Source organism: Mchenga conophoros, linkage group LG17 (assembly GCF_057382185.1).
Source record: "Mchenga conophoros isolate Kocher_MC1m ecotype Shallow Benthic linkage group LG17, M_conophoros_male_GT1.1, whole genome shotgun sequence".
Taxonomy (NCBI): Eukaryota; Metazoa; Chordata; class Actinopteri; order Cichliformes; family Cichlidae; genus Mchenga; species Mchenga conophoros.
Window position 1 is genome coordinate 5,546,015 of NC_140542.1, and position 23,480 is coordinate 5,569,494.

General features: G+C 40.5%; 2 protein-coding genes across 6 annotated transcripts in view; one reads left to right on the forward strand and one right to left on the reverse strand.

The window, feature by feature from the left end:
• The first annotated feature begins 890 nt into the window (after positions 1-890).
• LOC146554947 (HMG box-containing protein 1-like) lies at positions 891-8,323 on the forward strand. Of its 2 annotated transcripts, none has more exons than XM_085253063.1 (13): positions 891-1,023; positions 1,944-2,045; positions 2,385-2,474; positions 2,563-2,767; positions 4,776-4,902; positions 5,089-5,200; positions 5,288-5,397; positions 5,509-5,665; positions 5,746-5,890; positions 6,104-6,222; positions 6,336-6,519; positions 6,606-6,747; positions 6,825-8,323. In XM_085253063.1, the coding sequence occupies exons 1-13, from the start codon at positions 906-908 to the stop codon at positions 6,840-6,842; spliced, it is 1,629 nt and encodes a 542-aa protein (XP_085109189.1). In that variant the 5' UTR covers positions 891-905; the 3' UTR covers positions 6,843-8,323. The 2 variants fall into 2 exon arrangements, with proteins under 2 accessions (XP_085109189.1, XP_085109190.1); XM_085253064.1 differs by lacking the exon at positions 891-1,023 and adding an exon at positions 1,045-1,149.
• A 1,119-nt stretch (positions 8,324-9,442) lies between these two features.
• Positions 9,443-23,480, reverse strand: part of ptprz1b (protein tyrosine phosphatase receptor type Z1b) — a 68,017-nt gene continuing 53,979 nt past the window's right edge. The window contains exons 13-33 of one of the 4 annotated variants that reach the window (XM_085253059.1): positions 23,182-23,365; positions 22,637-22,840; positions 20,466-21,866; positions 19,389-19,533; positions 19,210-19,298; positions 19,033-19,118; positions 18,028-18,048; positions 16,246-16,342; positions 16,068-16,150; positions 15,858-15,992; positions 15,406-15,537; positions 15,170-15,327; positions 14,939-15,074; positions 14,178-14,324; positions 13,984-14,077; positions 13,403-13,476; positions 13,185-13,313; positions 12,930-13,079; positions 12,703-12,845; positions 12,482-12,617; positions 9,443-11,819 (exon numbers count right to left, since the gene is read on the reverse strand). In XM_085253059.1, the coding sequence (XP_085109185.1) occupies positions 11,676-11,819; positions 12,482-12,617; positions 12,703-12,845; positions 12,930-13,079; positions 13,185-13,313; positions 13,403-13,476; positions 13,984-14,077; positions 14,178-14,324; positions 14,939-15,074; positions 15,170-15,327; positions 15,406-15,537; positions 15,858-15,992; positions 16,068-16,150; positions 16,246-16,342; positions 18,028-18,048; positions 19,033-19,118; positions 19,210-19,298; positions 19,389-19,533; positions 20,466-21,866; positions 22,637-22,840; positions 23,182-23,365 (3,888 nt within the window). In that variant the 3' untranslated portion in view covers positions 9,443-11,675. The remainder of the gene's footprint in view (positions 11,820-12,481; positions 12,618-12,702; positions 12,846-12,929; positions 13,080-13,184; positions 13,314-13,402; positions 13,477-13,983; positions 14,078-14,177; positions 14,325-14,938; positions 15,075-15,169; positions 15,328-15,405; positions 15,538-15,857; positions 15,993-16,067; positions 16,151-16,245; positions 16,343-18,027; positions 18,049-19,032; positions 19,119-19,209; positions 19,299-19,388; positions 19,534-20,465; positions 21,867-22,636; positions 22,841-23,181; positions 23,366-23,480) is intronic. The other 3 variants (XM_085253060.1, XM_085253061.1, XM_085253062.1) reach the window with 3 other exon arrangements.

A 23,480-nucleotide genomic window follows, 5' to 3' on the forward strand; every position in this document is an offset into this window, starting at 1 on the left:
CACTGTCGTTGTTGCTCCATTTATGTTGGTGTTTTATTAATTTATTGTGAAATAGTTGCTGGAAATGTGCATATGTAACTAGATCTAACTTAATCTATCGGGCTTGCTATAAGTCTCCGTAACCATAACCACTAGAGGGTAGTGACTGACAAAATTGCATATCAAATACCTAGTGCCAGCTGCAGTCACGCAATACTTTTTTAAAAAATAAATACATTTGTTTAAACATGTACTTTCCACGTGTTTTACTAACGACGTGGTCGCCTCACTGTTTTTGCTGAGTTCTGCATGTAGTGCTCTCAAAGTTATGCTCCTAAAGCTCAACTGGTTTGATGAGTTTAATGTTTCTGGGTCTTGCTCAAACTAGTACGCTGATGTGTATTCACTCATTTCACATAATGATAACATTGGTTGCCCATATTTGATTTGTAAAAACAGTCGCCAAAACGGAGAATATCACACAGCAAATTCTGAAATCCATATGTTCGGCTTTACATAGACATCTATAATTACAGTAAAGACCTATTTAATCGCTTCACACAGAAGTTGCAAACTTTGGTGAAAAAACAAACAAATAAAAAAACGGGTGTGCGGGACAGAAACCCTAACCAGGCAACATGGCGCCCCCCAGTGTTTTTGTTGCGCTGGATCTGAGAACTGAGCTGAAGGCTGTTTGACCGCCGATGTTCGTAGTTATTTTACAAAAAGACGCTTGAGTCAAGCATACGACTCCTGTTTCATTTTAGAGTGCTATTGTAAAATTGCGCTAATGGAAATGACTTTCTATTTAGCTTCACATGTAATAAAAGAAAAGAAAATAAATAAAAATGAAAAGTAGACACACACGATACATTTTTAACAAACGTTTTTTTTTGCGGGGATCACAATGTACAAAACCAGCTGGAATGGAATTGACCAATGAGCGCAAGAGAAGTTGCGGATTGACGTCGATTGTGACCAATAGCACAGCTTGTGAAACTGTGTTTATACCTACCCACTTTTCCGTACAGGGAGACTGTTTTGGTGAGTTAAGGAAAGTTCATTGAAATAGTTTATAGGTTTAAAAGCGTTGAAATGAAAAAGCGACTCCACAACTTGATTTGTTTCTCATTGAACTAGGCGTCGGAGCAACAGCGTGAAGCTGACACCGTGCGTTTTTTGTCGTAAAATACATTTGCGCCGCTCGCCCCGTAAAGCTTCATTGTTGACGTTTGTTGTTTTGTTGTAATGTCTTTTGCGCAACCGTGTAGCTCGTCCATTTTCATCCATTTAATGGCATTTTCACCCCGAACATGTTTTGAGAATGTATTCGGTGCGTTTTAATAAAACCCGAGATGTTTTTGGCCACTTTCTTGTCGAAGTACAAACACAATTTTATCGACAGCTAGTTTCGATACAAAATGCTCGAGTGACGCGTTTCAAAACGGGCAGTCCGTGACGTAACGCTGTTGCGTTAGCTTTGGGTGATTTCATTTCTTTGCTTTTTATTCGTTTTGACGACTTTCTTCAACTCTTATTATCGCTCCCTTTCTCCGTATTGAATGAATGGGCTTTTTGTGCGCATGCGTCCAGGAACGAAGTTTATAAACAAGACGTCACATGATTATGAAATTATAAAATAGATAAAAGTTCTCTTCGGGGTCTGCGGTAGTTCTCGTCTTTAGTCCCTCTGGTAGTGAAGTGGAACGGGTCTAATGTGTCTATAGTAAACCTGTTTATGAGAGGGGAATAGCAGCCAGGCTACTGTCCCCTATGCCACCGCAACCATTTATAGCCTATACATTACAGCTCAGTTAGGGATTATGTTTCTGTGTGTGTGTGTGCGTGCCTGCGGCTGACCCATGGGGATTGGGAACATGGCTAATGCTGATTCAAGTGTATAGATTAGCCTTAATTCTGGGTCATGTATCTGAGACTCATGTAAATCACTCTGTATGTTTTAGTGCCTGACATCATGGTGTGGGAGGTGGTGACTCCAACTGTGCTGTCAGGTCACTCTAAATGTCACCAAGTGCCGGAGCCCGAGCCTCAGGCTGAGGACACAGGTAACCACTGATTACAGCAGTTTGTTAAACATGCTTCTGTGCTATGATGAAGCCGTCAGAAAGCCTCACCAAAAAAAAAGAAGGTCAAGATCTAAATGTCTCTTACCCTGGTTCTGCTGGAGGTTTCTTCCTGTTAAAAGGCAGTTTGTCTTTCCCACTGTCACCAAGTGCTTGGTTTTTTATATTCTTACAGGATCTTTACCTTGTGATATAAAATAGCTTGAGGGGATTGTTATTGTGATTTGGTGCTGTATATGTATAATGAAGTTGGACTAAACTAAATTATTTAAAGCCCCGTCAAACCGTTAAAGCATGTGGTGACTCTGCTGTAACCTTCAGAAATGATGATGGATGCAGATGGAGACCAATCGCATGATTCGCTGCGCTGTGACGAACACTTCCCCACCAGTGACAGTTACATGGAATATGGTATATAAGACACGAGGAAGCAGCTTGCAGGCTTCAGCTCTTATCAAAAGGAATTTAACTGTTTCTAATGTCTGTTTACTTCTCCTAGATGACCTCCCAGATCTACAGGAGGTTCGAGAGGAGACGGAATCGACATCACCACCTGTGTACCAGGTGGAGTTGGGTGTGTCACACCAGGAACGAAACACACAGACACACAGACCAGAGCCTCCGGACACACGCTGGCTGACACAGCTAGCACACATTGCCACTGGACCTCAGAGTCCACTGCTACAGGAGCCTCCTGACAGCAGGTAGGTGCATGCCTCTTAAACAAAGCTTGAATACTTTACTGAAGGTACAAATAACTGGAAGTGTGTATAGTCTTAATTTGTCTTGTAAACAAAGTGAAGTGACTCACAGCACCGTGACATTTAGTGACCCGAGATCAATTTTTCTCAACTTTCAAACACATTAGAGGGTTACCTGTGATACATCTGTGCTGAATCTACGTAGAGTCTATGTTCTTTCCAGGTTATGGTGTAAGTTATGGGATAGTGTTTCAGAAGGGTTCATGGTTATGATGCACCTATAGTGTATATTTAACACATAAATATAAGTCCCTCTGTAGATGACAATATTAGACATTTCTGGTCTCCCTCACATCATACAGGGCCAATAGTAGAAAAAATGTCTGAAACCAAGTGTAGAGTTGTCTCAAGTGTGAGCTTTTCACTCACAGACATTACTTGCACATTTGCTGACATAACTATTTGAAACGCCGGAGCTATATTAATATGACAACCCACCACTGTAACAATATATTATCCCCTTTAAAGGTAAAGTATGTAAAATATGACCACTAGATGTCAGTATATTGCACATTGCAGTCAGATGAGTTTTGTTATCCTAACTACAGTGGCCCCTGTGTGGCAATCAACTCTGGCTGCCGTTCATCAGTAGTGAGTGTAGGTCAGTCTGCTGTTTACCTCAGCTAGTGTCCACATCTGTGTACTCTGCAGGAGGCTGTAAAACCTTGAGGAAAGAGTCTGATGCGAGTCAGTGAGTCTGAGAAGCTCAATTCTGTCCGATAATAGCTGTACAGAGCCTCAAATAATGTGGGAATGTAATTTTAAAAAAGTTTATCAGAGGGAAAGATGTCAGGTCACTTGAGCCTAACATTACATGGAATAATGTTACCACATAACCAGCTGTGGTTGTTGTCTTGCCGGCTCATTGTTAGTTGTATGGAAACAAGAAGGTCACATATCTAACACACACAAAAATGTTTATTAAAATGTTAGAGCCTTGACATGACCACCTCAAGCCGCTTCTTCTGATGAGGTGGAAATAAGGGAGGAAAGAGAATAATGTACAATTGTTAAAATATCATATATATAGTTTGAAAGAGAAACTTGTGATCTTTAAATTAAAAGTAACTTATAAGGCATGCAACATATGTGGCCGTTCTCTAGCATACATAAAACAGTAAGGCAGAAGCACGATGTCTTTCTCCACCACTGTATGGCAGGGCAACAAGTGCTGTGTTCTCCTTTGTATTTGTAATGTATTAAGTTTATGAGAAGACATCGGTTTTTTTAAGATATGATTACACATTAATCAGTGTATATTTATGAATACAACATTTTTTTTCTATGAAATAACTTCAACAGTTTACAGACTGTACCTTAAACATAGATGTATATACTTCATTACAACGAAAAAGTGTGTCAGAAACAGGCTTTATTCTCTTTTGGTTGTTTTCTCCTCCAAATTTAAACAAATCACATTTCAAAAATCTCTTTTCCACACGTGAAAAGTACTGAAGCAGCAAGTGAAGCAACAGAGAATGGTTTATTGTTTTTAACCAGAGAACATGGAAACAAAACTAGCGCCATCTCCTGGGGAAATCTGGTACTGCACATGTATTAGTGAAACATTTAAAATATAATTGGACTTACTTTTTTCATTGTTATAACCTCATCAAACACTTATCTTAGTTTTTTTCTATAGTTTCTTGTTTGGTCACATGACTTTTCCCAAAACGAGGCAGTCTTTCTAAGACACTTCAGCTTCAAAGAGGGGATGTTATATAGTCTATGCCTAATATTTCTACTTGTGCACACGAGTTGCTGACATTAAACATACCAAAAATTACAGCTCGTGTTGACAAGTAGAAAAACTTTAGCACCACATCTGAGTGACAACAGCGAGCTTCAGAACATCATCTTTATTACACAATTCTTTGTGTCCTTGAGCCCTCTTTTAGCAACACGTAAGTGGACATTCTGAGCATTTACAGTCACACCTCTCTTTTTGCAGTTCTTCTTCAGTCTGCATCCCGAGCAGCAGCAGTGATCTACATTCCTACGCTCGGCCTCCTCCTCCTCTCCCCAGCAGCCCCCTGTCGTCCCTCAGAGGTCACGGCAGGGAGCGTCAGCGCTGCAGGGTAGAGCCTTCTTATTTCCTGTGCTTCAATACCACCCACAGTCAATTATGAAAACTCACTTACACCACTGCTTTTATAATTGTATACGTTTAATACAGTAGTGGTTTTTTTGGTGAAACCTCCAGAGCTTTTCTGGCTTCTTACAGCATGCATTGATCCTGATGATGCTTCTGTATCTTTCCACAGACAAGCAGTGAATGTGGCTCTGCAGTGTCCACCAGATCTTCTCTGTCTGATGATGAAGACATGGGCTGGAGTTTTTCCTGCCCACCCACTGCCTGGCACTGTTTTTTCAAGGGTACGTACAACACTTACACACTCAGTCAAGATGGACTGATTGTGTTCTTTCATTTCACAGTAGCTCACTGCTCCTCTCTGTCACCAGGAACTCGTCTGCATTTCCACAGCAGCTCAAATATAGAGTGGCGAGAAGCTGAGGACTTGGAGTCTGCTGAGGAAGACTCTGCTGATGAGGAGCAGTCTAGATTTCTGAAGGTACGTTAAGCAAGCAGCAGACTGCTGGGAGAAAATGCATAAAAAAAACAAGCAGGGATCCACCAAAAGACATCACACAGTGAGGTAAAAATACCACTTGTTCTTCTGCAGAGTTATGGCTCTGAGGGTCTGCAGCTGGTGGAGCATGCAGAGATTGTGTTGTCTGGTCAGGCTGTTCTACAACTGACCTTTGACCCCGGCACATTTGGATATATCCCCCTGACTGCCCGCTGCCAACTGGATCACCCCTTCTATGTCAAAAACAAAGGTACAAGTGTGGTCAAGGTTTAAAGAGACTAAACAGCATCAATGACTCTGCAGACATTTCATCCTCCTTTCTGTCGTCAGGCTGGTCATCCTTTTACCCCAGCTTGACTGTGGTGCATTATGGGATACCATGTTATGAAATGGAAGTGGGAGATGTTTGCCTGCCTCCAGGACACAGAGACGCCAAGCACACAGAGGATTCTCCAGTCTTTGACACATTTAAAAGGTAAAGCAGATGTTTGCAGTGTCATGCTTAAATACAGTGTTATGCGAAAATGACTCAGTACTAAGGGAAAGGTCTTAAAACAGTAATCAAATGCCCATATAGAGGCTGTGGTTTGGGGTGAAAAAAAGAGGGAAAATAGTCTTGTTTGAACCAGCTAAGCCTAAAATAAACACCACTTAGTTTCAAATCAACCTCTGTTTGTCTCATACTTAGTTATGATTTCACTCCTCTGGACTCCTCGGCGGTTTACGTATTGAGCAGTATGGCGAGAAGGCGGCGTGCTTCCCAGTCCAGTGGGGGAGCTGTTTCTCCAGACAGAGACGTGCTTCAAGGTCCTGCACTTCAAATCTCCTGAATTATTACTTACTCACTGATACCGTTCAGTTTGCAAGATGCAAAAATCCCTGAAAAAAAAATTCATGTGAACCCTGTTTTGAACCCACAGATGTGCACAGTCCCAGTCATTCCCACGCCACTAAGCAAAAGCCCCCCAAAAACCAGCTGCTCAGTACACAAGGAGGCAGCAGCACCACACCCACTAAGTGCAAGCGGCCAATGAATGCATTCATGCTGTTTGCCAAGAAGTTCAGAGTGGAATACACGCAAATGTACCCGGGCAAAGACAACAGGTGGGTGCATGCCATGGTTGTTAGCGTGGGTGTTGTGTAGGAGTAATCAGGTGTGTGTGTTAGTAAATGTGTGCGTCTGCCATCAGAGCCATCAGCGTCCTCCTCGGTGAGCGGTGGAAGAAAATGCGAAGTGAGGAGCGTCGCGTGTTCACCCTGCAGGCCAAAGCACTCGCAGACGAGCAGAAAAGACTCAACCCAGACTGCTGGAAACGGAAACGAACCAACTCTGTGAGTACACACATGCGCCTGCACAGCTTCACCCACTGTTTTGTATTTCTGCTTCATCCTGCCTCTTTGTCTTGCAGGGCTGTCAAGGAAATTAAGGCTACAGAAAAGAAAAGAGGACAACTGACAGAGCCTGTTGTGTACACACACACACACACGCACTCACATACGCACATTAAAAAAAAGAGCTATGCATAACCGAATATTACGCTTTAGTTCTATATTTGTTTTGTCTTGATCTCCTAAATCCCTGAATCCTGTTATAGTAATGCAAAAAAACAAAAACAAACAAACAGCTGCCCCTGGTGAACACCTTGGGCTGCTCTCAACAAACATCACTTTCCTTTTTCTTGCCTTTCAAAGGTGCTACTTATAAAATCTTGAAGTGCTATAAATCATTATTTCTTAATAGGAATTAGCAGAGGTGTCAAACATCGCCTTTTTATTGAAATGCTGCGGGACACCCGTAGTGTCTCCTGCTGGGGACCGGATATTTTTCCAAAGAGATGAACGGATTTTAGCTCCAATGAGCAAAGTTCGTCTCTACACGTGATTCTTACATCAATGTGATAATATCCACAAAAAAAGAAGAGATTCTGATGATCTTCAGTTTCTCACACTATGCTTGAAACAGGTGGAAGTTGTGGTGCTTTTAGCCAAAGTAGAGAATGTAGCTATTTTTCCAAAATTCTATATTGTACAATAAGAAATATACAATTTATTTTATTGTCTGTATTACTTGTATTTGGACTCAGTGTTATTGCACAAGACTACATATGTTAACTTTGCTTTCATTTATCACGTAGCATTTAATAATGAAACACCACAAACTCTTAAACAGGGGCCTGGGTTTTATTCACCTCCCCACAAATTAAATGTGGCCTTTTTTAGCAGCAATAATAATAATTTGCTGTATTTTAGTGAGTCTCCAGTAGTGCTTCAGTTTTTCTCAGTAAGGGTTCCTCGTGGAGTTGTTATGTAAACAAATGTGTTTACATTTGGCGTTAGTGACCTAAACCTGCCGTGTCATTTGGAGGACTGTGCATCACGTCACCCTTGTGATCGCGTGACAAACCAAGAGACTGCATAATATCATTTGAATTCATCAAGTTGAAGTGATGAAGGGAAAAATAACCATTAAATGTCAACCCAAGTTAAAGCTCTTTCATCTTTGAGGTTAACAATTCTAGTGGCCAACAATGGAGGTAAAGAAAACCATTGAAATGTGGTGGTGCAGTAACTCTAGGTCATCTAAAGAGGGTCATCTGTGCGCTGGTCCACCAACAACCAGAAACAAGTTGCTTTACATGAAGACGAGGCTTAAAACTCTACAGGGTTAAAGCTTCCCTGAACTCCTTGAATCCCTCACTTGCCCAAAGCTTTTATTTTGAAATAAGAAATGTATTTAAGGAAGTAGAACCACACTCTAATTGTACTTTGAATTAAATGACAATTACTTGGACAGTAAATAATCCCACTGCTTAAAGTTTAACTTTACCTGTGACTACTGGTGGCTTGACTTCGTGTAAAATAAATAAATAAAATAATAAAAATAAATTAGTAATACAAATATACATATATATATATATATATATATATATATATATATATATATATATATATATATATATATATATATATATATATATATATATATATACACATACATACATTATGACGTGCCCATTGATTAACCGCTACTGTGAACATTCGGTGAAGCTAAATGCCAAGAAATCATCATGAGCAGTCGATGTGATCAGAAACAGGGAAATGTACGATGATGAGGTTTTGTGGTGTATTTTATTCAGGATGTTTTGTTTTTGGCAAAAATAAACAACTTTGTGAATGTGTTTACATGCACATTGTAAAGAGTAAAGAAGGAAGGACATTTTACATTTACATTGTAAATGTAAAATTGTTTACACTGTAAAATTTAGAATCTCAAAGATGAAAATGGGAAAGGAAATAAAGCAGCCCTGAGGCCTCACTGATAGTAGGGAATGCTTGCCAAAGGCACTAAGAAGAATTCTGGTATACAGTCATAAGCATTAAAAAAAAACTAACAGTACTGTTCCTCTTACTAAATAACTGAAAGTGAAACGCGTCTCAGTTCGGAAAACCTTCTGCCTGAAAAGCGCGACCCGGGGCTGAATCGTCATACCTTAATAAAAAAACAGGAGATATTCCCCGTGTGCATGTAAACACACCCACTGCTAGAAATGTTTGGAATTCAACAGGTGTATGGGAACTCAGCTGTGTGAGGATTTAGAGATGTCACACAATTATTATGAGAGAGTGGGTTTGTGTAGATTTGCTATCCAGGCAGAGTGCAGGAAGGGTGGGCACTCTTAACTCCCACTGCACAACGAGGTTTATTCTTAATGCACTATATACACTTTATCTACTATTTTTTTGTGACTGCTACAGTATAATGTGTAAAGATAAACATTAATATGATCATATAGAAATCTATATTTTTGGTTTTGACTTATCTTTGGTAACTTTTCGTGGTTGTGCTTTGGATTATTTGACTTTTTGTCTTTGCCATCATGTCATGTACAGGTCCATCAGGGGAGACAATGCAATACAGTGTATTATAGTCAAAATAAAAGTGTGATAAACATGTAATGCTCCATGTCTTTACTTCTCTTTGAGTCCAATAATGATAATTTGAAAAGACGAGAAGATGTCTACAATAAAGGTTTGAACAAATCTTTAATCTTGTTGCATTATACATACAGCACCAGTTCATAGCTGGAGATAAAGGTGTAGACATTAAGCTGCTACTGTAATTATAGAGATAAAAAGAGATGCCATTTCATTAAAACTATAAACATGATCAATTTTTCCAGGCTAAAATTATCAAATAGAATCCACACAGTTATATATATGTATGTGTGTGCGTGTGTGTGTGGAAAGGACTAGAAAATCACTTTTTGTAGTAAAATAGAAAATATGTAGAGGTACAGTATAAACATACAGTAATTTGGCCTTTAAAGTATTCTGGGATCTTTACACATAAAGACTTTTTATTCCAGTTAGGACTGCTCTGAGCGTGTTCAGCTGCGGTCTCTGTGATTTACACCAGAAAGAGATTCACAGGTTGGCTAAATGTGTCTGATGCAATAGAAAATACTTGGACCCTTTTAGAAAAATGGAAACAGTCACAGCAAGCGCTACCAAGAATTTCATTGCCAGCCTGTGCCGCTGAGTATTAACAGAACGTTAAGCCTCCCAAAATATCAAGAATATGGGCAGTTTCTATTAATTCCTCCCTTGTCTCGTTTCACAGCAGTAAATTTTTACAACGTGATGGCAAAAAAAGAAAAAAAAAATCTTATCTCTGCCTACATCTATAAGAAAATAAGAAATGTCATCTCTTAAGATTTATTTTCAAATGGATTTTGAGCCGCACATCACTTTAAATCCCAGATTTGATCTTTTTTGTTTCTTTTTTCCTTTTTTAAACAAAACAGCTGAAACTGATGGCATTTTTTTAACGAGATCACCAACACAGGGAATCACCTTTAAGAAAATAGATAAAAATACCTCACCAGGATTTTGGCATATTAGTCACACAAACAGGTTTTTAAAAGTACAATAACGTGACGTACAAAAGGCACTGGGTACCACGGACCATGGAGCCAGTTGCAAGGTGACGTAAACGTTAAAAAAAAAAAAACGAGCAGTTGCTTCAGTTCTCACCAGTGAGGCCTCGGAGAGGTTTGGCTAGTAAGAACATGATTCTAATTAAGGATACGTGGTAGTTTAAGCCCCACAATGTGCTGGTTAATGTGCAGTGCATTTGATATTTTGCAGGGAAACGAAGGGTTGTCTTGCATTGTTTCCCTTTTTAACAATAAAGTAAGAATTTGCACTTTATCTATATTTATCGGCATTTCTACAATTCCATTTTGCCTGTGCATTTCTCTAATATTGATTTATTTTCTCTTAGAAGGAAGGTGTAACCTATGACGGTAATAAAAGAATATACTAATAAAATGAAAGAAACAATAGATAAAAGAAACATTAATAGACAGATTGAATTTAATTATAAGGGATCTGTCATTAGAAATAAACAAAAAAACTTCATGCTGACCAGTGTCAGGTACAGACATGGAGACTTTCTTACCACTATCCCCTAATTCCAACTATCCATCCATTCTCTTCCACTTATCCTTTCAGGGTCGCAGGGGAGTTGGAGCCTGTCCCAGCTGTCTTAGGGCGAGAGGCAGGGCATACCCTGACAGGTCACCAGTGTGTCGCAGGGCTAACACAGACAACCATTCACACCTATGGGCAATTTAGAGTTTCCAATTAGCCTTACCCCACTAACTGCATGTCTTTGGACTGTGGGAGGAAGCCAAAGTACCCGGAGAGGCCATGCAAACTCCACACAGAAAGACCCCGGCCTGATGGATTTGAACTCAGGACCTTCTTACTGTGATGCAACAGTGCTAACCACCGTGCCACCCCTAATTCCAACTAATGCTTTAAATGATGATTAAAAATAAAATAATAATGTATTGTTATAAATGATGCAGGGTTTTGTTTGTTGTTCACTTATAAAGGGTCCCTTAGAAGCAGAAGGGTACCTTTTTCTCTCATCTGGTAGCCTTGTCTGCTGTGCATGCTAACATAACAAAAGGGACACTTTCAGGTGTTTCATCATCGCTTGTCGGGCAGAGTAAGAATTTTCTTCATAATAAGTGATTGAAAGGGAAAAGACTTTAGACCAGAGGTCTTTTAGATTAAATGTCATTTCATTAGATTGTTCTGTTTTGAAAAATGATCTTATAAATAATGATTTTTGAATTTGTGGTAAATGAAAGTATTAGCATGATCAGCAGACCTACTCTTTTCTCCTCGTAATCTCAAATGTGCGCTCGTGTGATTTATTTTCTCTTTCATGCGCATTTTTGTGTGGATGTCTACATGAGCGACTCCAGGCTTTCTGCGATGTTGGTCTGGCCCAGCGGTACAGATCCGTTGGTCTCTGGATTCTGCAGAGCTCTCTGGTCCTCCTGACTGCTCACCAGGCTCAACACCGCTCTGTACAGATACTGGTACTGCTCCTGTAGGGAGTAAAGAGGCAGAACACTGGTAAAAGCTTGCACTTGTTACCTGTCTCATCCATTTATTACTTCTAGGCTGGACAGTTGTGATTCATTATTATCAGATTGTCCTAAATAAACAAAACAACCCCCCCCCCCCCCCCCTGAAACCTTCAGTTGATCCAAAATGCTGCAGTAAGAGTACTGACAGGGACGAGAAAGAGAGAGCACACTTCCTGTTAACTCCAGAATCAAATTTGAATTCCTTCCCATCATATACAAACTCTTGAATAATTAGGTCCTCTCTTATTTTAAAGACCCCATAGCATCACATCACCCTAATAGAGCACTTAGCTCTCAGACTGTGGGCTTACTTGGGTATTTTTTATTAGGCTTAAAACGTTCCTTTTTGATAATGCATATAGTTACGGCCTGGTCCGGTGACCGCAAGTTTCTTCCTGTTAAAAGTGTGTTTTTCCTTCCTGCTTTTGCCAAAGTGCTTACTCATAAGAGGTTCTCTGATTGTTGGAGTTTTCTCTGTATTACGGTAGAGTCTTTACCTCACAATATAAAGCACCTTGACAGGACTGTTGTTGTGATTTGGTGCAATGTATTTGATTTTATTTATTTTTTCTAAATTATGCTGGTAGATGAGAATTAAAAGGAAACATTCCAGTACTTACTATATCATTAAATACCCCAGGCCTCATGAGGTTGGTCATCCGTGCCACTTGGTAGACATCTACTGATCCCTCCTCCTCTAGCTGATTGGACAGGGTCGTGAGGGCACAAAACAGTCCTGACGTAGCACCTCCCAAACTACACATCCACAAAAAAACCATTAAGAACATTAGACGGATTTAAACAGTTTTATGTCCTTAAAAGGAGTCTGACTCATACTCACGGATCATGTACGATCACCGGTCCCTGTGTGTGCGTGCTCTGTTCTCTGACTCTGTTAATGAGATCAAAGCTGTTTCGGATCGGACTGTCTGGGTTGGGCCAGCAGGTGGTGCTGTACTGACGCACTTCCAGCACATAATTGTTCTAGATGCAAAAACAGTTTTAAAGTCTCAGACTGTATTAAAACATTTTGATTGATGTAAAATATTCTCTTTTATCGCGTGTTACCTGTGGAGACTGGACTGTGAAGTCCTGCACTAAAAGTCTCTCATCATTAGACAGACACATGTGCTCCTCCCTGGAGTATGACACAGTGAAGCCATCAATGCTCAGGGGCTGGTCTTTACTGGGCCAGTACGCACGACACTCTTCGTCTCTCTGAGATAAACAGGAAACATGTTTATGTGTGTGTAGTTTTATATAGATATATCTATATGTATAGGTATCTATAAGTTCTACATGGAGTATGTGTGTGTTTTATACCTGGCTGTTTGAGTCTGGCAGACAGACTACAATCTGTGCATTGTGTTCCCAGATCATTCTCCAGAAATCTGCCACCGTGCTGCTCAGAGGAGTCTGGCTCACTATGAACTCCTTAGTGTAGTGCTGTCCCTGTGAAAATACGAGCAGCAATATTTATCCACCAGCTGATTTCGAGGTTTTCGAGACTGGAAAACATTTGCAATTTCCAGTGGTCTTACCATCACGTAGGATGCATTGATGTAGCCTGTGGAGTTTGATTCTGAAGCAGTCAGAGTGACTCTTGATCTCTCCACTTCACAGAGACATGAAGAACCAGGTTAGAGAGAAAATGCCCCCAAAATAAGACAAAAAACAATAATCCTGCATTTAAGTTCATCATTATAGTTAATTAAAGTAACCATAAGGGATTATTGAGCAAGCTGTGGAAGAAATGATGAGGCATCAGGTAACTTGTCGTCATAATCTTGAACCGAAATATCACATTTAACCTCTGACCTCTTCTTCTAGGTCAACGCATTGATCTAAAGGTCAAAGTCATAACTTTGTATAGAGCTATTCAAAACTCTTTCTTAATGCCACTGTTTGCACTGACAATACAGGCATACAGTGATTAACTATGGGGATTCTAAACATCACGTTATAATTTGCATCGAAATATCATGTCATATTTGAACTCTGAACTCTGCCTTTCTTTCTGGTTTATTGTGTGCTATGTATGGACTGAAATTTCCAGAAATTATCTGCAACATATTGCTGGGAGTTGCCGGTTTTGCCCAGTGAGTAATCCAGATCTGCTTACCAGGCATTAGAGCTCTGGCTCTGTTCCTCTCAGCGTTGCCATCTTTCAGGGCAGTGCTGTAGTCTGCGTGCTTCGCCTGACGCTGACTAATTAACTGAAACACAAAAATAAAAACATTTGGTTACATTCACATGGCAGGAACATCACAAATGATTCATTACAAGTTGGTGGGCGAAAAAGGAAGCATGCTGTACCTTGAATTGTTTATCCATACGTGTCCTGCCTGTGGCACCAGGGGTCAGCAGGTCAGAGACGTAATTGTGAAGGAGGTCAGAGGTCACCAAGGTGTCCCGGCTCAAAATAGCTTCAACCAGGGCATCGTGGATGAATATGTACTGCTCCTAGAAGACAGCAAAAAAATGACTTCCTGGTTTTAGTAAGGTATGTCTTTGTGAACACTAGTGAAACACTTTTAAATGCCACGAGTTACATTTTTACAAGAAAGAAATCTGATATGAATGTGTTTCCTCTGGCCCTTGCTGCTGTTTAGTCATCTAGACTGTCTTTATATAAGTGGCCTAGTTTGCCTGTGCTTGAATAAAATGGAACTAGTAATGACTTTGAGGCTTCGAGGCGCGAAAAGTACAAAAATTATACTGAAAAAGCTCAGCAGCAGAAATCAAGTCCCAGTTTGTCAAAAAATGTGCTGTAAGAGAATACGGCGTATTAATATAATAATAATAATAATGTGTGGGGCTATATTTTTCTCGTTCCGTCTTCATCCTCCAAAAGAAAAAGGAGCATGCAGTGAGCTTACACACAGATCGACAAATGCCTCCATCTGCACAGTGACGTGGTTGTTGAGTAAGTCCGTACAGACCTCATTACACCGGCTAAAATTACCCTTAATCTAGCCACTATTTCCTTCTTTGCAAATGTTTAAATTGATATTACATTTCTGGGATTGCCCCCACAAAAGGAAAGGTGAATTCCCACAGCTGTATCACCCTCTTACCTCTGTCTGAACAAGGAAATTCCTCTGTGTGCGGACATGTTTCAGGAAGCCAAGAACGTTCACTGTCCCTTGATCCTGGATCTGCTGCAGCATGCTGTCTATCACAATGTAGGTTCCTGTCCTTCCCACACCGGCGCTGTGACAGACACATGCATCACATGTTAGCAGTACACACACCATCAAATTGTGGTAAGTCTTAAAGAGCAATAAATCATTCCACACACACTCTACCTGCAATGTACCAACACAGGTCCCATCTCCTGCGTGCGGGCCCTGGAGGACGCTCTGATGAAGGAGAGGACGGGCAGAGTGTATTCTGGGACGCCCATGTCCGGCCACTGGGTGTAATGGTAATGGAGGACTGTGTGTTCAACTCTCCTTTGAGATACCTAGAGGATCGAAGTGGGTATGAGAAACCTAACCACAAAGCCACTTTGGACTATCGCTGCATAGAGAGAAGGGCTTACCTTATTTGCAGTATCCCTGACAGTGAACGTCCGGAGTGTGTAGTAAGCAAGTGTCTTGGTGTTTTTCAGTGTCACCTGATAAGACCCATACTCTTCCTGGTTCTCCTCTGGCCAGTACTGATCACATTTTGTCTGTAGAAAGGGAGAAAAATTCTGTGGATGTAGTTTAATTTTAGGCCTAATACATCTGAAACCGCAAGGAAAACATGTCAAAAGGAAAGTCCTCAAGTGTATAACAAAGCCAGATTGCACTAGTGTCCATTCTGCAGTTTTTCAGCTGTCAGACTGCAGTGAAACTAAATGAAATACCTGAAGTGAATCAGCTGGTGTCTGCTCATGACAAGAGATGGAAGACACAAACTAAAAAGAAATCAGCTGCCTGGGGTCAGTGTGAATGATATCAGATAAAACTGCACTTATGTCTGCGGTGAGGCTTGTGTTTGAGCTCCTACCCGTCCCTTCTCCTTCAGATTGGTGATCATGACAATAACTCCAATATTCTGCTGCCAGATCATCCTCCAAAAGTCCTCCCTGCCTGATTTTAGAGGCCCCTGAGCTGCAATGTATGCCCTCGTCCGCTCATAACCCTGCAAAAGGAAACATCAGTTGGTTTGCGGCAGCCTGGATGTAAGGTGTGTACACGTAAAAGGACCTTTACTTACATCAACAAAGTTAGCGTTGATGTAGTCCCCGCATGTCCCATCTCTGTCCAAACTGTTAGAGAGCTTAACTCTACTGTGGTCGTCTGAGACAAGTAAAAAGAGTCATTAGCAACATTCCTGCTGGCTTACACAGTTAAAAGTTGAACAGCGATCCAGTGAACAGTGAAGGATGACATACAGGCCAGTATGTTGATGTATCGGTTCTTGTTTTTGTTGTCAGGGTGGTTAGAGCTGTCTGTAGTAATGCCCATGTCCACTGTGCATGCCTGCACCTCCTGAAACACACAATCCAATACTAATAAGAATGACAGTAATTACTCAGATGAACACAATGAGGCTGTTTTTCTTACAAGCAGGGAGGTTTGCGTTCTCTTCATTTGCCACATTACAATGTGAAGGTCAGGTATATAGAGAAGCTACTATAGGAAATAACAAGAAATAAGCACAACTGAATCATATCAAATCAATTTCTGTCTCTCTACAGTGTGCCTTTTGTCCCGTCTCCCTCCCATCGCACCCAATAGCAGATGGCCGCCCCTCCCTGAGCCTGGTGTTGCTGGAGATTTCTTCTTATTAAAAGGGAGTTTTTCCTTCTCACTGCTTCCAAGTGCTTGCGCATACAGGGTCTTCTGATTGTTGGGGTTGCTGTAGGGTCTTATAATACAAAGCACCTTGAGCACCTCTTGTCGTGACTTGCTGCCATACAAATAAAATGTAATCAAATGAGAGGAGGAGCTGTGTATAGATTTAAGAGAACAAGAAATAAAATCACCCCATGGGATTGGACAAGTCGCCATAATACAAATGTTTTCATTCTGTGATGATGACCCCATATTTAAGCCTCATATTGCAAGCTCTGGGAGAGAAAGGCGACTATTAACAGCCAGTCCCAACAAGCAGCAACCTCGAAGAGCTTCCTGGAGTGGCCACTTAAAATTAAGCATGTTTACATCTTGGCAGACAAAATAATTTTGGTCTCTATAGCTGCTACACCTTTTATGACTTTATGAATTGTACTTTTACTTTATTTTTATTTATATAGCACATTTAATAAAAAAAAACAAAATGTTGGCCAAAGTAATTTACAATGATAAAAAAATATTACACAGTAACACATAACATCAATAACAAATAAAAAATACCTGGTAACCGATGAGTAAGTAGATAAACAGGTAACTCTCATGCGGTGTTAAAAGTGAGTAAAAACGTGTTGAAGATGGGATTTGTAAAGATTGACGGTCGGGGCCTCTCTAATGTGGAGAGGTAAATCATTCCACATTTTCGGCGCTACAACCACAAACGCCCGGTCACCTGTATTGAATTGTATGAAACTCTTGTATGAATTGTACCAGAATTAATTTGCAGTTCACCTTGTTAAACTTTTTCAAGGTTTAAACATAGGTGGCTATAGCCATTAGCCAACTGCTAGGCCACACCTTAGCTAGCTTGAGACATGGACGTAGCATTCCTTTCTGTGTTTGTGCCTTTGGAGTGATTGAATGCAGCCATCTAACAAACAACATGGATTACTGTCTGGTTAAGTGTGCTAGTAGTCCTTCGAACAAGTCTATCCTTCAGTTTTTGGTGAATATATTTTATTTGCCTGTTTCTTTCTCTGTGCATTGTACCCATACAGTCAAAGGACACAGGTTGCTAGAACTGGTGGATGGGTAATCAAAGTTACTCTTATATTTCTCTGTATTTCTGCCATTTTTACTGACTTCTATTGCTTTTATTAGAAGTGTGTTTAACTTGCACAGGCGACCATATTATTGTGTGTAAAACATGGCGAGTGCAGTAAAAGAAAAATACATTTTCTTCCCAATTAAAACATCAATATGGAACGCTAAATTTTAAAATGTAAATTTTAGATTTTTTACAGTTGCAGTTACACTTGTAAAAATCAGGCCAAGAAAACAACAACAGCTCTGCAACAGGAGAGGGATGGTTGGTGTCTTACCTCATAGGACTCTTTGACAATCTAATGGAGGGTGGTGAGGATGCAGAAAGCACGGCGATGGTGGAGATGAGAGGAGAGTGGGATAGGGGACCAAGATGATGGACAGACAGACAGACAGACAGGGAGTCAGTGCAGGTACAGGATATAGGGGTTCAGATACACACAGAGAGGTGTGTTTAAAGTCCACAGCTCCCATCTGAGCTGTGGACTTTAAACCTGCTACTATGTAAACCATGTTTTGTTATTTTACAAGTATAATTATAAATCAGGCTAGTTTTAATGTAATGATATAGAGAAAGTAAGCAAATGTAAGTCCCCCTGGCAGTAATAAGGGAGAAGTAAACTTTATCTAATCCTATCTGTGTGTGTTTCTTAGGAGGTTCATGCTAGGAAACAGGGGTGACTAATGCCATGCAAATGTACCTGTTGAAATTAATCCATGTGTTTCTCTCAAACCATTAACCAACATTCAGATATGTCAATACTCCACATAAGACTAATATCTCTTTCTTCACATTCTAAACAAGCTAAAATGGAGATTTTAAAAGCCTGAAAGTCAACAGGTAGTTTGCAAGTAGCTGGCCTAGCATTGACAACCTGTCTTTCAGTTGTAAAGTCCAGTTTTCAGGTCAACAGGTTTAAATTTAGAGTCTGGTGTGAGAAGAAAGCTGCACGGTCATGGTTAGTACCAAAACCTTCCTGCATGTTGATGTTGCACATGGGCGTTACACATCAACGCCATGCTAAATGATCTGCCTAAAGAACGTGATGTTAATAGAGATATGGAAGAGCATTAAGGGGCTATGACAAATGAAATACTTATACACATGGACCAGAGCTAGGTGATCTATTTATATGCTGGTTACGTTTTTGTACAAATCCAAAAACAAGAAAATTTTTGTAAGTCTCCTAAAAGCGCAAACATACTGTAACTCACTAGGTTTTTTTTAAAAACAAAAATATCTTCTTCTGAACTCAAACACTGTGACTGGAAATGTCACCGACCTCAAATTCCTTGGAGAAAGTGTTGGTGGTCTGGAGCTCCATGACATGCTTCACAAACTGCTTCACTGTCAGCGGCTCGTGACCATCTGGAACACAAGACTGAATATTAACTACATCCTGGTCACCTCAGCCTAACAGTTACAATAAGACTACTAGGGGATCCTTTGAGCATGTCACCTGTGGCCAACAGCAGGGGTGTAGATGGAGCAGATACAACTTTAGGCGATGTGTCATCTGGGTAGAAATTAGCTGCCTGGAAACAGTTTCTGTGACATACACACAGACATAAAATCTGAAGTAAAGTGCAAGGGTGCAAACTATACAGACAGGCACAGTATGTTTAAGTTGGCACGTACCTCCAGTAGATGAGTATTCCCACTAGTACCAGCAGACAAAGGATGGTGAGAGTGGATACGACAGCCAGAGGAATGACTGTCCTCTTCTCTCTGTCCACACCCTCAACAAGTCCGACCCGAGACTCGTGGCTGCTGTTGCTTCGCTCTGTAAGAGAGTAGAAGACAAGTTTGAAAGTCAAGAATGAACTATGAATTTAAATTGCTATTATTTACAACACAGAGCAACAGTTAAGAGCACAAAAAAACTTTACATAAGAATTTCAAACTGTTCCCCAAAGGTTCCTGTGAAAAACAACTGGTCTGGAATTAAGTGTGGATCTAATGCCCACTTTTGGACATAAGTAATCATACTTATAAAGGTGGGATTGACTATATTCCATTTAAGAGGAGCTGTTAACAAAGCTTGTCTCAAATCACCAGTGCTTTTCCTACCATCAGAAGTCTGTTATCATCTTCTAAGATGACATATCTAGCATGTTTTCAAACTGTTTCCTACCATGGATGTATTAAGAGAGCTGAATATACTATCAATCAGATTTCCTGTCTTGCCACAGAGAAGTGCAATTTTCTCCTCGAACTCCTGAGAAAAAGCTCTGGATCTTCACCTGCTAAAGATTCAGACCAAGCCAGAACCAGTTGTCAAACATTGTAATGTGCTGTCTGCAATCTTACCACATAACGCATAGTCAGTTGATCCAGATTTAACTGTCCGTGTCTCCACCAGTAATATTGCTTCTGTATTCTACTTGATTATTGACTCTGATCAAGGTTAAATTAAGAGAAGTCCACCACCTCAAACCTCAAACAATGGGCTGACCTCCCAGCCCATCGTTCCTTCAGTGGGCTGGTTTCAGTCATTATGCAAATATACTGTTTATAAGGTTGGGGAAACCTGCAGTCAGCTGAGACTGAAGAAGTTACTTGGATGAGTGACGAAACGTTTCTCCCACTGAAAACGCTACGTCCAGATGAATCAACTTTTGGAGACCTCAAACCTAGTTAGCTGAAATTGGACTTGTATGCATGTCACATTCCATAACAAACAGCCAGGGCTGTGTCAAATACTACAGTATTTACCTTCCAGTTGCTCCTCCGTTGCCTTGTCGGTGTCCGTCAGTCTGACCAGAGGAACAAGAGGTCCCAACTCAGGGTTACTTGCACCATCAAACAATAACCCATCTACACTGGAGAACTCGTGCACACTGTCTTCAGCTATGCCTTCTTTGTCCTCTTTAGTACCTCCTTTTAAGTATTCTTTATTCTCAAAAGTAGATTCAACCCCTAAAAATGGACCTATAAGGCTTTTGTTTTGATTGTGTTTATAAATTCTGTCACCATGGCCTTGTTCTTCACTGTGGTCAAATAGTATGGACTCTGCTTTTTCACTTTTTGAAAAATTGCCTTTAAGACCTTTGGCATTATTGTCACCTACAGTTCTAAAACCCTTTTTACTGTTATTAAGTACCTTTAGATTTTCTCTAAAGTCAAGCCCATCATGCTCCCCAGAGCCACTGACATCCTCAGCTCCACTTCCGCTATCACCATATATTGTCGTTCCTAATACACTTACCACTATCTTTTTTTCTTTCAGCATCTCCTCAATATTTCTTAAACTCTCATTTCTTACTCCCCTTTCTCTTATATTTTCTCCTTCCTTTCTGTTTAGCTCGCTTTCATTCTCCCGTATCTCATTCTTTGACTCTTTTTCATTCTCATAGTTTTTGCTTTTTGTTACATCTCTTTCATTGATCACTGATCTGTCATTATCAGTGACCATCTTAGTTACTGCTGATCTACTTTTGTCCTCGAAGCTAATAGTTGAAATGTCAAACACTGAAAATTCAGTTTTTACTGCAGCAGCTTCATTGATTTCCTCATTGAAGCCATTGCTGCCAAGGCCAGAGCCTGATCCACTGTCTTCTGCTGAACTTTCTGACAAATCCAGACTTTTGGAATTAAAGAAAAATGTTATTGCACTGACATTGTAGTTATCAATTTGTTTATCCGCCCTGGCTTCCATTTCTCCTATCTTGCTATCACTTTGAGAATGAGGAGACTTGTTTTTTTCTCCATCAGCAGTGTTTGTTTTTGATGGGTTTATGGTACTCCAACCAGAATTAGGAAGGGAATAAGTGGCAAATAATTGATCATGTGAAGACGTGGTAGAGAATTGAGGGTTTTCTACATCAGTCTGCAAAGGAACAAAAGTGGGCTCTTCAGAGGACTTGTCATTATGATGAACGATAACACCACTTTTCCTGTTTTCATGGAGGGCAGGAAAAAGATGGAAGATGGCAGGGTCTTTGCTGAAGGGTGTCTGTAATGGAGGGATTACACTGGATAAATCTCCTTCAGCAGAAAATGCCCATTCAGAGACTGTTGCAAGTGCAGGGTTGATGATAATTCCCTTTTGAGTGTTTTTGAAGCCAGACGAGGCATCAATGGTCGAGTCTTCAACCGTCGACGTGGCTGTATTTGCTGCAAAATATTGCAAAGTCAAAAAAAAAAAAAAATCCAAGACAGAAAGCTTACAGAAATATCTCCTTTCATTTTGTTTTTCTCAAGCCAGCAAAGATGGAAGCAAAGGAAAGAACTGTTCTTCATTGAGTGTGCGAAAATTCTCCATAAAGGGTACTAGCAGATGAGGCACCCTGGAGATGAAGCAAAGCCTTCATTCTTTAAAGAGGACAGAGGAAAAGAACAACCACCAGAGTGCGCTGTTGAGGCGCAGAAAGAATTCAGACACAGAGAAGGAGTCCCAAAGCAGACGATAATCACCAAGCTCGAGTGGATTCAAGTAGATTACATTGAGCAAGGAAAAAACTTGACCTTCTTGAGGTATGTGCTGAAAGATTTGCAAGAGTCAAACATATTTAATTTCCGGACCAAAAACCAAAGCAAGAAAGGAAGCTGCTGATCATCACTCTAATCATCAAAGCCAACATAATTTTCCTGGCCATCATAATTACCACCACCACATTATCCACATCATGTCACTAAACAACTGATCAGAGAGCGCAGCAGTGATTAGCTACACAGCCACAGGCCATTAGAGGAGAAAAGCAAACAACCACCACACTTAAATCCAGCTTTCCACCACAGAAGAACTTAATCATGTTCCTATGCATTAAAATTAATCAATATGACAATTCACAACTGCTTTTATTAAGACCTGGAGATCAGTTTTGGTGTTTTATTTTGTCTAATGGTGTGTTTGATTGATTCCTAGAGAAGTTGTTACATCTCACCATTGAACATGGGCTGAGTCGTATGCATCAGCACTCTGAGGAGAGAGGAGGTAGTGAAGGACTTGTAAACTGAATCGGCAAGTGTGTTGCTGGGGGTCGCCGTCTTTTCTGTGATCCAGAGAGATGAGGAGGGTAGCGTTTTTGGCAGGGGCTCATTTACAGGGGCATCGTCATCTTCAGAGGGCGGCGGGAAGGCTTCGTCTACTATATAACGGACAAAATGATAAATAAGAAAAGATGGTGTAAACTGAACCTGTCTCATTCTCAATATGTCTCATAAGACACGTTGTGCCGAAACGATGTTCCAGAAGGTCTAAATGTTCTACAGTGATTATAATTTCAGGTTTAGTTCATTTTAAGTGTAGACAAACAGTTTCAAACTGAAACTAAACAGTAAAAGATTTACACCACTTGGCAAGTGCCCAGCGGACTTAATCTTCTGTTTGTACCTGTTAGATTAAACTCCCTCCTCGCTCTGCGTGACAAGCTGCAATAGCAGAAACAAACAGAAAGAAACAAGAAAAGCACTTATTCTCTGATCTGACCTGGCACTGCAGAGGCAGGCGTCGTTGGAGGGGAGGTGATGATTTCCTGTGGAGAGTTGTTGACTGTGTCTTCATAGAAGACATCTGTGATGTGGATATCCTCCATAGGAGTTGTGTAGAGCTCTGGTGAAGCAGAAGGGAGGCTATTTCCACTGGCTTGCTGTGGTGGGCCTTGATCTCTTGTCTGCGAGCAAAAGATACAATGGATAAAAGAACAGATGAAGAACTGAATTAGGTTGAATGAAAAAAATTGTTGCTGCAAGTAACAGTGAGTCTTTATGTTTGTTCAAATTAAAAGT